At 37.0% G+C, this 15,364-nt stretch overlaps 1 protein-coding gene across 1 annotated transcript in view; it reads left to right on the top strand.

Annotated features, from left to right (window-relative positions):
* Positions 1-15,364, top strand: part of tusc3 (tumor suppressor candidate 3) — a 91,951-nt gene that overhangs the window by 29,686 nt on the left and 46,901 nt on the right. The window contains exons 3-6 of the mRNA XM_082165837.1: positions 518-635; positions 7,166-7,306; positions 14,108-14,248; positions 14,917-15,006. Of these exons, the coding sequence (XP_082021963.1) occupies positions 518-635; positions 7,166-7,306; positions 14,108-14,248; positions 14,917-15,006 (490 nt within the window). The remainder of the gene's footprint in view (positions 1-517; positions 636-7,165; positions 7,307-14,107; positions 14,249-14,916; positions 15,007-15,364) is intronic.

A 15,364-nucleotide genomic window follows, 5' to 3' on the forward strand; every position in this document is an offset into this window, starting at 1 on the left:
GCCGTTACGGAAAGTGGTGACCTGGAGGTGCAGCATGTAACCCCAAATAAGACTTATTTATGTCCAGGGTTTGAAATCCAAATTAACTCTCACTTGATATGTGTGGTTTGTCTATGTGAGTATATGGGGAGAAACATGAGCTCTTTGAAGTGAAGTGAGTGCTTTTGATCCTACTTCATCAATGTTTAAATTCTGTTAGTTTATGTATTTGTGGTGGACAACACAGTGACAATTGCCTGGAACTGGCAGGTGGATGTTTGTGTTGCATCTGCGAAAGAACAGATACCTAATTAGCAGCATTGTCTGCTTATCTTTTATTCTCTTGTTCTCTTTATACTGTCCACCTAGTGTGGAATATACAGCAATCACTGTAATAAGTAACAGTGAGATGACACTCTTGTAATGAAGTCCTTCTTGTTGGCTTCTTTTTGTTTGCAAGCTTTCTTCTAATGAGTAATATCTTACTCTCTCTCTGTCTGTCTGTCTCTCTGCTTCTGAAAATGTCTCTCTCTCATAGGCAAGCTAATGAGGAGTATCAGGTTCTGGCTAACTCCTGGCGATACTCTTCGGCCTTCTCTAACAAACTCTTCTTCACGGTTGTGGATTATGATGAGGGCGCTGACGTCTTTCAACAGGTAAACATTCAACTCCTCTCTCTTTATCTCTCATTCACATGGATTTGGTCTGGTGTGTTTAGCGATTTGGTTCATGCAGAGGGCCCTGCAGAGAGAAAACAGGCATATCAGGGAATTTTACAGTGATTTCCAGGCCTGCACAGTGTCCTTGGTTCCTTCAAATTATTTAAATGTATTAAATTCACTTCAAAATTGACAGCAAAAAATCTAATATTGTCATATATTTGCTAAATATCTTAAATGGCATATAAAAAGTATCACTCACATGGTATTTGACATGAATTTAATTGATTTTAATATATGCAGTTAAATACTGCTGTTTATTAATATTATTTATATATTGTTACAAGCAGATTAATTACTCAAATTATATATGTTTTTTTACAATTTGTGGAAAAACATGTCTTGATTAGAAATTAAGTTAAAATATTTTTTTTTTTACTAATTTTAACAGTTGCTATTTGGTACAAATTATGGTTCTTCTGAGATAAGCCTAATGTATAATACTAATAAAAAAAATATTTAATAAAAAGAAAAATTTATTAATAAAATCACGATTATTTAACAAAAATGTTGGTGGTAATAAGATCAAATTTCACAATTACGATACTTCAGCAAAAACTAATACTAGGTTAACTAATGTAAGATAAAGCTCTTCAAAATGATTACATAAGACAAGTACAATAAGAACAAAGAAACTAATTACAAATAAATCGAACGAAAACAAATGAAATGAACAGTGTTTTAAGTTTTTTTTCAGGAAGATGTACAGGTACTAACTGTGGTATTCAGATAGCCTACAACAAAAATTTATTAGTCAAATGTAAAATAACACTGCATAGTCTTACTGTACACGGTAAATATAGATTGATCCTAATTAAAGCTACCTAAGTTATTTAGTCAAGATCAGTGAGTGATTTTCCTTTGTCATTTGTTGTTTGATTATCATTAATGGCAGACTGCAGGAGGTATATTAGGCTGCTGTCACTTTAAGAGCTGATGCGTGGATCCAATATACTGTTACACACGCTTTTTCTTTCTCAACTGTGTGCGTTTACTGAAGACATGTGCACACTGTGTTCACGTCAATACTCTCCAAAAAGGCATTTTTATATTTTTGTGTGTACACGTTTAAGTGCCTATCCGAAGCCATTTGCATTTTACATTGATTATCTTGTTTTCATAATAGTTAGAAGCCGAAATCGAAAATCAATTACGATTAATCGCACGCCCTAATGAAATCATCGGTCAAAAGATGTGATGACTTTGTTCATGGAAATTATTTAATAATAACCTTACAAAATAGGTGTATAATTTAAATCAAATTAAACCAAGCTCACAAAAGACAAGCGTTTCCTGACCACATTTACTCTTTGTTCCATTCTTCTGGCTATACATAGATGTGATCTTTCACATGCATGCTCAAATGGTCTCAACTTCTAATTTGTCAGAGCCTGACAATTTCAGGAATTACATTTTAAAAAGCTGCAAGAACAATCAAATGGAAAATAGCTCCCCGTCTATTTTCCATGTAATGAAATGTCACACTTCTCAGAAGCAAATTATAGAGAAGAAAATCTTTATGACACAGAACATGCACATTAATTTAACACACGCTGATACGTAGCTATTCTACTGCAATTTGCACACTAAAGAGAGTAAGTTTGTGAAAGAAGCTTTATCATAAACTGACATTTCCTTGCGTCTATAGATGTCTGCACAGCTGTATCTAGGGTAATAGTCATCAATTAGACTGACTTGCTGTTGTTTCCTCTGTGGAGTCTCTCTTATTTGGGTTCATCAAAAGCCTTATGCATTCTAGTAAAACAAATTACTCAAGCTCATAAAGACATCAAGCCCTCAGGAAAGTATAGTGGACAAGACTCAAATGAGCTTTCTGATTTCTTAGTGTATAACCTAGTTTGCATAATGCTTTGTTTGGAATAATCACAAATCTAGGATTTAAGTCTTTGGGTTACAGTTACCAGATCAGATATCACACAGCGCTAGTGTAATGGTGAGTTTTACACATTTATAAGAGTGGCTGGTATTGTAACTGTAAGTGACTGTACATAAATGCATTAACTACAAAACTAGTTGTTACACAATTGAAAATTCCAGTCCCTTTAGTGGAGCTTCATGAAGATACAGGAATATGTGGTATACTTTAATATTTTAAATTCAGTACAATTTATTATTCAGTCCTCGGGGTAATGTCATACCAATTTACCCATATCCGTTATGAGGTCCGAAATAATTTTCCTATGCTAAATAAATAATTCTAGTGTGGCAAACTATGCATTCTAGAAAACTGCAATGGCTTCTGTTCACCCGCACTAAACCCATTTCTTGGAGGACATGTGGGTTAATGTTGATTTGATGTGTTTTCATCCAGCATGGGGACAGCATTATTAGTCAGTCCATTAGTATGCTAATAAACAGATGTGTGTTAGAGGTGCTGGTTAATAACATTCCCCAATGTTTTTAAGAGACTATTTCATCATCAGCGATTACATGATTGCTCCCGTGTTTGAAATGATATGTAATTACATGAATATCACTTAGGTAGATTTCTTCTGTGTTCTTTAATGCGAAGGATAAAAAAAAAAATCACTGTCATGCATAAAATAAGATCTTAGAGAGGAAGAATGCCCAGCTGCACTTTCCGTTCAACGAAGATGGATGGTGACACTGCAAAGCTCCAGAAAGCACATATAAATATGACTCATGCACTATATATGCCTTCTAAGCCCATGACTCATTCCTATATTCCTATATTATGAAAAACTGTTTTCAACATTAAAAAATGTTTCTAGAGCACCAAATCTGCATGTAAGAATGTTTTCTTAAGGATCATGTGACACTGACAACTGGAGTAAAGGCTGCTAAAAATTCAGCTATACCTTCACTGAAATTAATTACATAAAAAATTTTATAAAATTTAAATAGAAATTGGTTGATCAGAGTTGAAATTGTTTTTCAAACATATTTGAAAAAAATCTTAATCAATTCAAATAGTAGACCGTTAGTGTACTGTTAAGGGGGGGGGAAAGCCATCCATATGACTCAAGCACAATATTATTTCTAAGCCCAAATAATAGCTTAGTGTGTGAAACTATTGAAAATTAAAGCCATATTGCAAAATTTAAGTTTACTGATCTTTGTAAAAAAAAAAAAGAAAAAGAGCAGCAATTAATGGGCCAAATACAAACAAGAAGGCATGATAAGTCATGCTACAATGGCTGGGATCATCAGACCAACTGCGTCAATGACCAATTAAAGACGCGAAATGGTTGAAAAATCATATACAGTCACTAATAATGTGATTTAATGGTTTATCACTATTGACCAATAGGTGACACTGTGACCAAATTGATGTGGTGTGGTCACAAAGGCACATGCGATGTTTGGTGTAAATGTGCCAAAGCTTTGCAAAGATACAGCCTCAGAATCGTTTTGGTATCATGCCTTCAAATTTATTGATGCGGTAGAAAACGGAAACGGTTTCGTCTATCGATCCGAAATCCAGAACTTTTTTGCCAGCCTGGTCTGGAAGATGATCTGACTCTAATTTGGTGAAAATCAGACCAACACTTTAGGAGTTTGAAAAAGTAAAAAAAAAAAAATATATATATTTTTTTTTTTAAGAAAATCAAAATGGCGAACAGGAAGCTTAGCCGACTATGGCAAAAGAAGCTTTTTTTCAGGATGAGCCAAGGAATCTATTAAGACCAGTTTCATTTCAACAGGCTAATTTAAAGGTGCTCTAAGTGATGTTGGGTGACGTCACTTCTTGTTGACGTTTAAAGTATTGTCAAACAAAACGGAGGCTAGCTAGCCACACCCTCCTCCTCATCCGCGCACTAACCCCCCAAATCCTTCTTGTCGGTTATTAGCTGGAACAGTTTCTGGGGTGTCTGCAGAGACCGCGTTTTTTTTATTATTTTTTTTTACAGTGTGTTCAGGGGACAGGCTGCTAGCAGATAGTGAGGAGATGTTTGCTTTATGTGGTAAAAGTTATTAGCATTTTTGGAAATTGAATTATAGCTTTTGGCCAGAAGGTGCTGCTGCTCCGAAACTTTTTTAGTACTGTCAGGGATTGGTGTCGAAGACACATAAAGAGTTTCGTAATGATCCCCAATGAGTTTGTAAAATATAGCATTTTATGACAAAAATAAAAAATGGTCGACACCCATAATGGCCGATATGGAAAAATTGGGTATTGTTTGACATGCTGCACTGAATCTAAAGACACCAGTTTTATCATTTTTGGCCAAGAAGTTATAAGAAAAAAAGCAATTTTTCATATCACCTGACCACTAGGTGGCACTGCACTGAAACTGTGCAGGCGCCCTCAGGTCATGGTTTTCACAACGCACACAGTCTCAAATCCATTTTGGCATTCTATTTGCTGAATTCTTTTGCACGTTATTTGAGAACGGTTTGACAAATCAACTTGAATTCCATACCTTTTTGTCGGCATGGCCTGAAGATGATCTGATTACATTTTTGTGAAAGTCGGAACAACGGCCTAGGAGGAGTTCGAAAAAGTATGTTTTTCGGAAAATTCTAAATGGCGGAAGAGTAAAAATTCATTTTGTTTCTAGCCCTTATGGTTGAAAAGTTATTAGCATAAACGTAAGTGAAATTTGGAGATTTGGTGGCGCTGGAGGAATAGAATTAGAGACTCCAAAATTGCTGTGGTTAATGTTCAGACTGTCTTCTGTGTGACAAATTTCATAACTTTTCCACAAGCTGTTCCAGCCCATAGACTCAAGAGCAGAAGAAGAAACGGAATAATAAAAATAGGAACGCCAGTGGATACAATTGTAAGCTGGAGAAACTGGAAGAACTGGTTGAGGAACGACCTCTCCTCGAGAAGACAAAGGACCTTTCTTGAAATTAACATTTGAACTCTCTCTTGTGAAACTAGCAAGTCTCACCTAAGCAATCCTAATGTACATTTCTTCCCCTCTTCACCCATTCCCTCATGCTGAGATCACCAAAATTCACCCAACAATCTATAATGTGAATAATTATCACACAGTATTACACGTTTGGTATCGTTTGAAATGTCTCAGTGCAACTGGTTCAAAGGTCTCATTCCCAAAGAAGTAAAACAAAAGCTAATAAGGTTTTAAGAGTTTAGAGATAACTGGCACACAAAGGAGGGTGGGTCTCCATTCCTAATGTCGGGTTCGCATCACTTCTCTTTATTCCAGAGCATTTGATGTTTTGTATTGATTATCTTTGAACTGATTATGAAATTGGCATGATATATTTACCTGTCATAATAAATTGTAACCATTGATTTTATTCTAACGGACTCTGGCATTATTTTCAGTAAAGGGTTCAAACGAATAGTCAAACATTCGCTCACATTTAATGATGCACAGATATCATTAAAACCTTTTCATTTATGGAGTCAGATGAAATAACGAGGTAATTACATATGAGAAAATGTATTTCATTTAATCAAATTACTTTGCCGCGAGGAAAGACAGTAATGCGCAGAGACCTTCACCCGCTGATCGGATGCCTCCATTGGGCCGATTGAGCGCGGGCTTACACAATGGCACAATAAGTTTGACCATGGGGCTTTAGAAAACGTTTAATATAGCACACAAGACTTATGGATTACTTTTAAGATACTTTTATGCTGCTTTTTTGTGTCCTTTTTGGAGTTTACCATTATAAATCACTTTCCACATTTATTTTATTTAATAGAGCAGCACAGAAATAATATTTCCCTTTGTGTTTCACAGAAGAAAGAAAATACAAGGTTGGAACTAGAGATGGGAATTTTGGGTCATTTTTTTTTTACACAAACTTTTCAACATATCACACCACATGTGGTGTTATTTATAGGCTGTGTGTCGTTAAAACAGTTATAAAAAAAAACAAAAAACAAGTCAAACAAAATTTAAACGCATCTCACAACACCCTCCATTGTGTTCCACCGAGTTACACTCAGTCCACTTGCTTTTGAAAGAAAGAAACCATCCTGTTTGAACACCCTGAAATCCTTTTTGAAGTGTACATTACTTGTTTTGACCCAAATTGCTGCTCATTTTGACTGCAAGGTATCACCAAAAAAGACTAACAAATCACAAAATTAAGAACGAAGTGCTTTTTTTGAGATCGGTGACTGCTGTCACTTCAGAGTTCTCAAATACTCATGCACATCCTTAGCTGAAACAGCATTGGGTCAACAAATTCAAATATTTGTGTGAACCCTCTGCTTTTAACTCTATCATTTTATTTTTTCATCCAGTTGTTCTCTCTCTCTGTCTCTCTCTCTGGCCCTTCATTCTTGTAGTGGGTAATTTACCTCCCTCTGGAGGCTCTTCAATTGCTCCTGTTTCCTTATTAAAAGAAATCTCTGTAATACACATCACACTGTTCCTGCTGCTTTATTGATTTATTAGCAGATATAAATGTTTTTGTACTCTTGTTTATCTTCAATTCATCATTCCCCTCCCCTCTCCTCCCTTCCTATGCTTCCTGTTCCTCTTCTCTCTCTTTTCCAGCTAAACATGAACTCTGCCCCTACATTCATGCATTTCCCAGCCAAAGGGAAGCCGAAGAGGGCAGACACCTTTGACCTTCAGCGGATTGGCTTTGCCTCTGAGCAGCTGGCCAAGTGGATTGCAGACCGTACTGATGTGCAGGTACTGTATGATATACTGCTGCACTACCATTCTTTATTTTTATTTTTATAAATGTATACTTTAATTCAGCAAAGATGCATTAAATTGATCAAAAGTGACAGTAAAGATATTTATAAGGTTACACATTTCTGTTTCAAATAAATGCTGTTCTTTTTAACTTTCTTCCTGGAAAAAGTTATCATGATTTCCACAAAAAAATATATCAGCACAGCTGTTGTCCACATTGATAATAATTATAAGTGTTTCGTGAGCACCAAATCAGCATATTAGAATATAGAGTTATTAGATCATTTGATACTGAAGACTGGAGTAATGATGCTGAAAATTCAGCTTTGCCATCACAGGAATAAATTATATTTTTAATATATTAAAATAGAAAACAGTTATTTTAAATTGTAATAATATTCCACTACTGTACTGTTTGGTAAGAAAATGCAGTCTTGGTGAGCATAATAGACTTATTTCAAATATGTTAACAAAACTTACAGTTTTAGAATATGTACAAATAAATTTGATGTGTTTTATATCACTCTTGGTGCATTTCAATGTTTAGCAAATACAAGTGTAAATACGTAATGTACGTGACTGACAGCATTTTGAAATGTAAAAGCACTGCTGTTGAAAGCAGAGTGCTCTACCTTCCAGACACATTTCTTTGTGATCTGTCTCAAACAATTGTTTTTTTTTGTTTTTTTTTAGCTTTTATGCATTATTATTGACACTTGAAGTGGAGAGTGGGAGATTTAATAGTGTTTAATGTTTTGCTATGCTAATTTAGAAGAGTTGCTTTTATGTGAGTTTCTGGGGGGTTGACATCATGGAGACGAGTGGACATATGAGCTTGGTTTGAGAACAGATATATGACAATTGTTCTATATTGCTGTCAGAGCCGCCTTAACCTAATGTTAGGCCCCGGGGCTGAGAGGTTTTGTAGGCCCCCCATCCCCTCGATTTATAGAGTCTCATTTAAAAAAAGTGTAAAAGCCTATCTAGGTAATCTACATCACAAAATGCATTAGTTTCTTTCGAGACCTACAACAGTGAGTTTTTTTATATTGTTTTTAATTTTAATATTGTTATTAACATATCACTGAGCACATAAACACAAGACACTTTATTTAACAACCACACACAGCAACTAAATTTCAACTTTATGCAAATGAGAAGCGATTTTCGCGAGCGACAACCAATAGGAAAGAAGCCTTTCAGTGGAGCTCAGCTCCCGTCACCGTCTCGAGTGCAGTGCAGGCAAGACAGAGGAGTTCAAGGGCGATTTCACAGTTTTATATGATTTGACTATAACTAACCACAAACATGGATATAATAAAATAATGCATGGAAAAGAAACTGTCGACAGTCTCAGTGAGTTTAATTCATACATTTATAGTTCGAGTGTTGTAGTTTTATGATGCAAGTTTAGCACTGCTGCAGTTCATTTTACAGTTTCCCCTGCATTATGTTGACTATTAGGGACAAGACAATTTATTATTTGTCAAATTCGGATGACGTTTTAGTAATTTATGACAGTATGAGTGAGTTTAATTTGTAGATTGATCGATCGTTAATCTAGTAAATGATTTAATCCCGTCTAGGCGGGACATCTAGACGCGCGTAAACGCGTGTTTGCATTGACATGAAATCACTCGCGCCAGACGCTCTATTCGCGTTTGGTGTGAACGCACCATAACAATAACATTAGAGCGACAGCACTACCAACGCCCACAAGCGACTAGCGACATACAGCGACAAAATCTGACAAGTTAAAAAAAAATACGACCTTTTCAGCTCATCATGAACCTGAACATGGGAGGCCCCTGAACTTGGGAGGCCCCTGGGCTTCAGCCCAGGTAAGCCCGTGCATTAATGCGGCCTTGATTGCTGTTCTCATTCAGCAATTACTATGCTAATGCTATTGCAAAGCATTGTGTTAACAACATAGACAGTAAAAGAAATGGACACAGCGACCCCATTGGATTCAACGGAGAAAAGTGAAGTCAATTAGAAGCTCTCACTTCCTGATGGCTGAGCGTACTGCGCAAACTCAAACTGAGCTTGACGACGTAGATGTGACGTGAGCAACCCGTCTGTCTTCTAGTAGCTGTGCCAAGAGAAATCTGAATCATTCCCTTCCGAAACTTGCAGAGACGGAGAGTGTGAGTAGGAGGTGTCCATGAGCTAGGAGCAGGAGAAACTTTTGCTAAGTATTCTGATTAATTATTTTGTCATTTTGCCTCCACGTCCCCCCGATTGCCCGCGAGCTTCTCCTCCTGTCCATATGGTAATCTCTCTACTGTGCGACAGAGAGTCGCGTGGTTATGACGCAATCGTTAGCCTATTTTTACAAAAACGGCTTCTATGGGGCCATAACGTAAGATACAAGGTAATGGAGCCTTTTAACTTCAAGGTAATGGTTTCTTTAAACACCTCAGATGTAAAGTTATTCGCTGTCAAAGTGACGCCAAAATGAATGGGAGTCAATGGATTGCTAACAGCAGGTGGGGGTCTGCTAATCAATGGTGGCACCCGGGGAAGCTTAATTTTTTTACGAAACATTGGCCCCCTGGTTAACAATTAGCAAGTTAGCATTTACTGAATTAGCTATTTAAAGCTAGTCAAGTTTCCACTACTAAAAATATAAAAATTGAGATAACGTGATAATTGTAAGTTAAATGTATGAATTAGCTTACTCAAGTATTTCAAGTTAAGAGCAATTAAAATATACAAGTACAAAATAAAAATCTACCAGTTCTGCTTAACTTAATTTTTTTTTGATGTAACTGATTTACCCTTTTTTTTTTTTTTTTTTTTTTTTTTTTATTATTATTTGGGTTTACAGTGTGGTGTCTTTTGCCTGATGGTTGTTTTTAAGAAAATAATTTGCATTTATTAGTTTGACTAATACTCATTTGAGAAGCAGTTTTTATGAGCAACATTGCAGATGCCAAAATGGGAAGAAATAAATCTCAATACACTTTTTAAAAGTGATAAGTAACATCTTTTCTCCCATCTCTTGAAAATGCAACCTCTTTATAACCTTTCAAGACACGTTAGCAGTTTTATACATAATAATATAGTGATTGTATAACTGATGCCAAAAGCTTGAAAGTAGGCTATAATTATGTGTCTGATAATCATGCAAGACTGTTTGAGGACAAATATAAACATTCTTTTGATTAAAGGATTTCTTCTGTGTTTTCAATGATTACAGTACAGACTTCTGTAATCCTTACTTTGTTGAATCTGTTTGGAATAGTGAACTCCTTCCAGCTTGCTTGGCAAATCTAGCTTTTTGTCAATGGAATAAAAAAAAATAAAAAAAATATCAGATCAGTGATGAAATGTGCAAACTGAGAGATTCACAAAGCCTACGAAGTAGAACCAAGCAGCGATTTTATGCGAAGGCAGAGCCAGATACGGGGTCTCGAGGAAATGGAGACAGATAACATCAATTTCCCCATCATGTTAACATAGATTTTCCCTCCAGAGAAGCTCTCATTGAAAAATATCACCGGCACCTTAATGCATTTACAGACGACTGCCTTGGAGCACTGGCACTAATTCAGTTGCCTTATTAAGACTCTACCTCGGTCTCAGCTTTAATATTTTTGAATAAGTCACTTAAGGTATATACATATATCACCTTTAGGGAAGGGCTGAGTTAAATCAGTTGATGAAAAGCTACTTTTTTTAAATGCAGTGCACTGATTTAGAAGCGCTGTGTAGATTTCAGCGGAGATCATATGTCAGTAAGGCTCTCCCCTCCATGCAGTTGGACTCATTGGGCCCTGTCATTCACCCGGCGCAATACAGCAACAAGAGCGACGCAAGTGTTTTGTTTTTTTGCTAGTATCAGCCCGGCGCAGTTATCATTTTCACGTCCTGCGCCGCATTGTTTAAATAGCAAATGCATGTGCGCCTATTTATGTGCCCATGGGCGTGCTGGTCTGAAAACGAGGTGTGTTCAGGCGCGTTGTTGGAGCGTTGCTATTTTGAGCCAACTGAAATAGATTTTTTATGTTATTTAAAGAGCGCGTTAGTAATATGTGCCTATAGGCGGGTCCACAACGCGCTTACAATCTGCTTATTACACACACAGGGAAGCGCAGCAGCACACAAACTAGCCAAATATTAAAAATAAAAGGATTACAATGTAAATAAACGGAGCAAAAACAATAGGGTCCTCTCACCATCGGTGCTCGGGCCCTAAATATTAATATTGTGTACATAAAGATATGGTGGAATCCGACTTGTCCAGTAGATGATCTGCTTGTGCGCTTTAACCTCGCGTACGAGCAGATCCGCTTGTGCTCTGGAGACGCGTTCAGTCTTTCCGCTTGCAAATTCCGTCATGTAAATCGCAATCCGCCAAGGCGCGAGCGCAACTGGCTTTTAAAGGGAATGGGAGATGAGACTCTGGTTGGTTTATTTCACGTTATGCCCAGAACACCCATTACTCACATTACTCATACTCAGAGAATAGGGACAACCCTTTTAGCGCCGACCATTTTTCCCATCGTTAAACTAGCAAAAGTGGATTTGGACACGCCTAAGTGCAATTGCGCCCTGCGCTTTAGATCATGTGCTTAGATCGTTGAAATAATAAGGCCCATTATCTTTGAGTCAACTCCATTTCACATTTTTGCAGAGGCACTGAAAGACTTTGTGTACTTGTCACGGGTGGTTGCAGGAAGGCAGACGGAGACGAGGATATAATTCCAAAACGAAGGTTTATTGGTAATTAAACACAGGACGGCAGCCTAGCAACACACACTAAATATAACGGAGATCGGACGAAGACTGACAGAACAGACGGAACTTAAATACAAACACTGATTAACAGAACACAGGTGATGCAGATGACGATGATTGACTAAACGGGTGATACAATAGAACTGAAAATGACAGTAACCATGGAAACGAAGCAGTGGTGGGAAAAGAACAAAGGAAAACAGGAAGTCCAAACATACACTGACACATGACAGTACTATGTTTCAATTTTTTTTTTTTATTATTCTTTTTAGAACTCTGTTTACTAATTTACCATAACTTTTTTATTTTATTTTATTTTATTTTATTTTATTACTCTGTTTACTAAATTACCATACCATTAGCTAAATTAGCTATTAGTCTTTGTCTGCCTATCTGTGCGCATTGTATCGTTGCTCGTCCACCTCCTGGTGTAGACAGAATTATAGATGAAGTCGGCCATTTTTGTTAGATTAATCTGATCTGATTCGGAGGCAGCAGCAGAAGCTGTAGTACACATTTTGAACTTTAAGACCTTGAACGACAGGCACTAAACGTGTTTACAGCCCTCTGGGTCTCGCATCACAACACTCATAAATAGAGCATCCTGAGCGTCCAATGCGTCTTAGACTTACTAGCCCTCTGGGTCTACTTTTGGCCTAAGGCGAAGAAAAGAGTGCAAGAGGGAAGGGAGGGATCGTCAACCTTTGCAGGAATGAATGAATTCAATAGACAATGGCTGTTTGATACCTAAGGCAATTGCCTCGCTGCAGACAGTTAGTGACTTCACATGCAGTGGTTTTGAATGAAGTTTCCTCATCAGGAAAGGTTTCATAGAAAGTAAGATTCAGACCATAACATACAAGTTCAAGTTCACAATTCAAGTTCAAAAACTGCCATTTACAAATTAAATGCATACTTTTTCAAGTTTTACAAACTGCCATTGACTGTTTTTAACTATAATGGTGACCAAGGTTGGCCTTGAGAATAACTTTGTCTTGGCCTTTTGAATTACTGTTTGAATTTTCCGTGCTTTTATTTTGTGATTATTTTTATTCCTTGCTATGTAAAGCACTTTGAATTGCCATAATGTATGAAATGTGCTATATAAATAAACTTGCCTTGCCTTGAGATTGCAGTGTTTTAAAAGTTGAACCCGGGCTTTAATTTCCTCTTCATTTTTTCAGTTTGACCCTGACTTTAGCCTTGTTCATTTATTTCATATGTTTATCATATGAAGGTTTACTTTTTCATTTTGAAAGTGGAGTGAGGTTTATAGATATTTCTTCATTATTTCTCTTGTTTGTCTTAACATGACAGGTATCAGAATACTGTCATCTTCTTTTCATGTTTTTAAAAACCCTATTTTAACAGGCTTGCATTTACCAATTCCTGAGAAAACATCCATCCATCCATCCATCCATCCATCCATCCATCCATCCATCCATCCATCCATCCATCCATCCATCCATCCATCCATCCATCCATCCATCCATCCATCCATCCATCCATCCATCCATCCATCCATCCATCCATCCATCCATCCATCCATCCATCCATCCATCCATCCATCCATCCATCCATCCATCCATCCATCCATCCATCCATCCATCCATCCATCCATCCATGGGTCAACATTTTATGCAAATACAATTTGTATGCTTTATGCTACCACTATTGTAATTAGTTAAATTATATTCAGTCATAACAGGGTCCAAAATTCTCTTTCTTTTTTTTTTATTATTTTTTTTTTTTTAACCATGTTAGAATTGTTGAAATGTTGATGTAATTGTGAATTCTAAAGATGTAATTCCAACTTATTGAAATAAAAAATCAATAAGTATTTAAAATTGTATTTCTAGGTCCCTTATCAAACACAATCTTCTTGTAAGCTTTGACACTGACATGTTAACATCTTAACTGGTTACAGAAAGTCCGTTGCTTCCACTTCATTGCTGCATTCATTGTTCATGGAGCACTGGCATTCAAGTCGTTATTTCTTAAATATAAGGTGTTGGTCAAAAGTTGAATTTTGTTTTGTTTTTGTTTGTCTAGATTCGGGTGTTCCGGCCACCCAACTACTCGGGTACGATCGCTCTGGCTCTGCTGGTGTCTCTGGTCGGTGGGCTCCTCTACCTGCGCAGAAACAACCTGGAGTTCATCTACAACAAGACTGGCTGGGCCATGGCCGCACTGGTGCCTAATGTTGATTATTAAGCCCTAATTCAAATTAAAATGCTGGATCCATGCTTTCAGTTAAAAACTGGCCAGATCAAACAACAGTGCATTTCCTGGCAGCAGTACAATGGGCATCTTGCTCTGGCCCTAGAACCGTTCAACTTCAACACTTTTGCTATTGCTTTATAAGGTCCTTTAAAAAAAATAAAACCAGCTGACCATGGAGTAAACCTAGATTAAAATTATTTATAGAGTTTTTAAGCCATAAAATAGGCCAATTTATTGTATCTAACCCAAGATGATGCAATAAAAACAGAAGACAACAGCTCAAGGGGAAAAAGCATAGTCTTGTTGTGCGTTTTACCACCTGGGGCCCAAATTATGTGCTGTGTCTTGCATAAAAGTTTGATTGAAAGTTTTGTGCTGTCTGTAAATTGTAGAGCTTGGGCTTTCAATATGTATTCCCCAAAGTCTGAAGGCTGACCTTTACTGCTCTGATGGATAAAGTTTGTTATCCACCATATTGATTATAATGGCAGTTTGAGGGAAGGTTTTTTTTTTTTTTTTTTTTTTGACTCCTAGAATGTAATCAATCTTTATCGTTCACTCTTTCTGTTTGTCATTCTCATATCACCATATAACTCACCTAACAAATCTCTCTCTCCCCCTCTTTTTCTTTTCCTCAGTGTGTGGTGTTTGCCATGACGTCAGGTCAGATGTGGAATCATATCCGTGGTCCTCCGTATGCCCACAAGAACCCTCAAAATGGTCAAGTGGTAAGTGTCTCAGAGCTCCATATGTGTCACACCACTCGTCTAAACCTCTCCAAACTCAGTTTGTATCTTGACTTGATTTTCTTTGCTTGTGTTTATGCATTAAATTGCTATCAGTTATGTGAAGTTATGTGCATACGAAAAACAAGCTCAAGTTCTTCTTGGTATATGGCCCATCCCGTCAGTTCTCGGGCAATGAATCCTGTGGCATATGAATTCCTACAAAGGGTATAGCCTACATTCATAAATACAAAATATTGCACTCAGTGTAAATAGAACTGGTTCACAAATAATGTGATGGAGCCAGACAGCACTACGAAAAAATGTGAATTGGATGTCGGAGAAGTGACCTGGATGGTAG

The sequence above is a fragment of the Leuciscus leuciscus genome, assembly GCF_965113295.1.
Source record: "Leuciscus leuciscus genome assembly, chromosome: 3".
Lineage (NCBI taxonomy): Eukaryota > Metazoa > Chordata > Actinopteri > Cypriniformes > Leuciscidae > Leuciscus > Leuciscus leuciscus.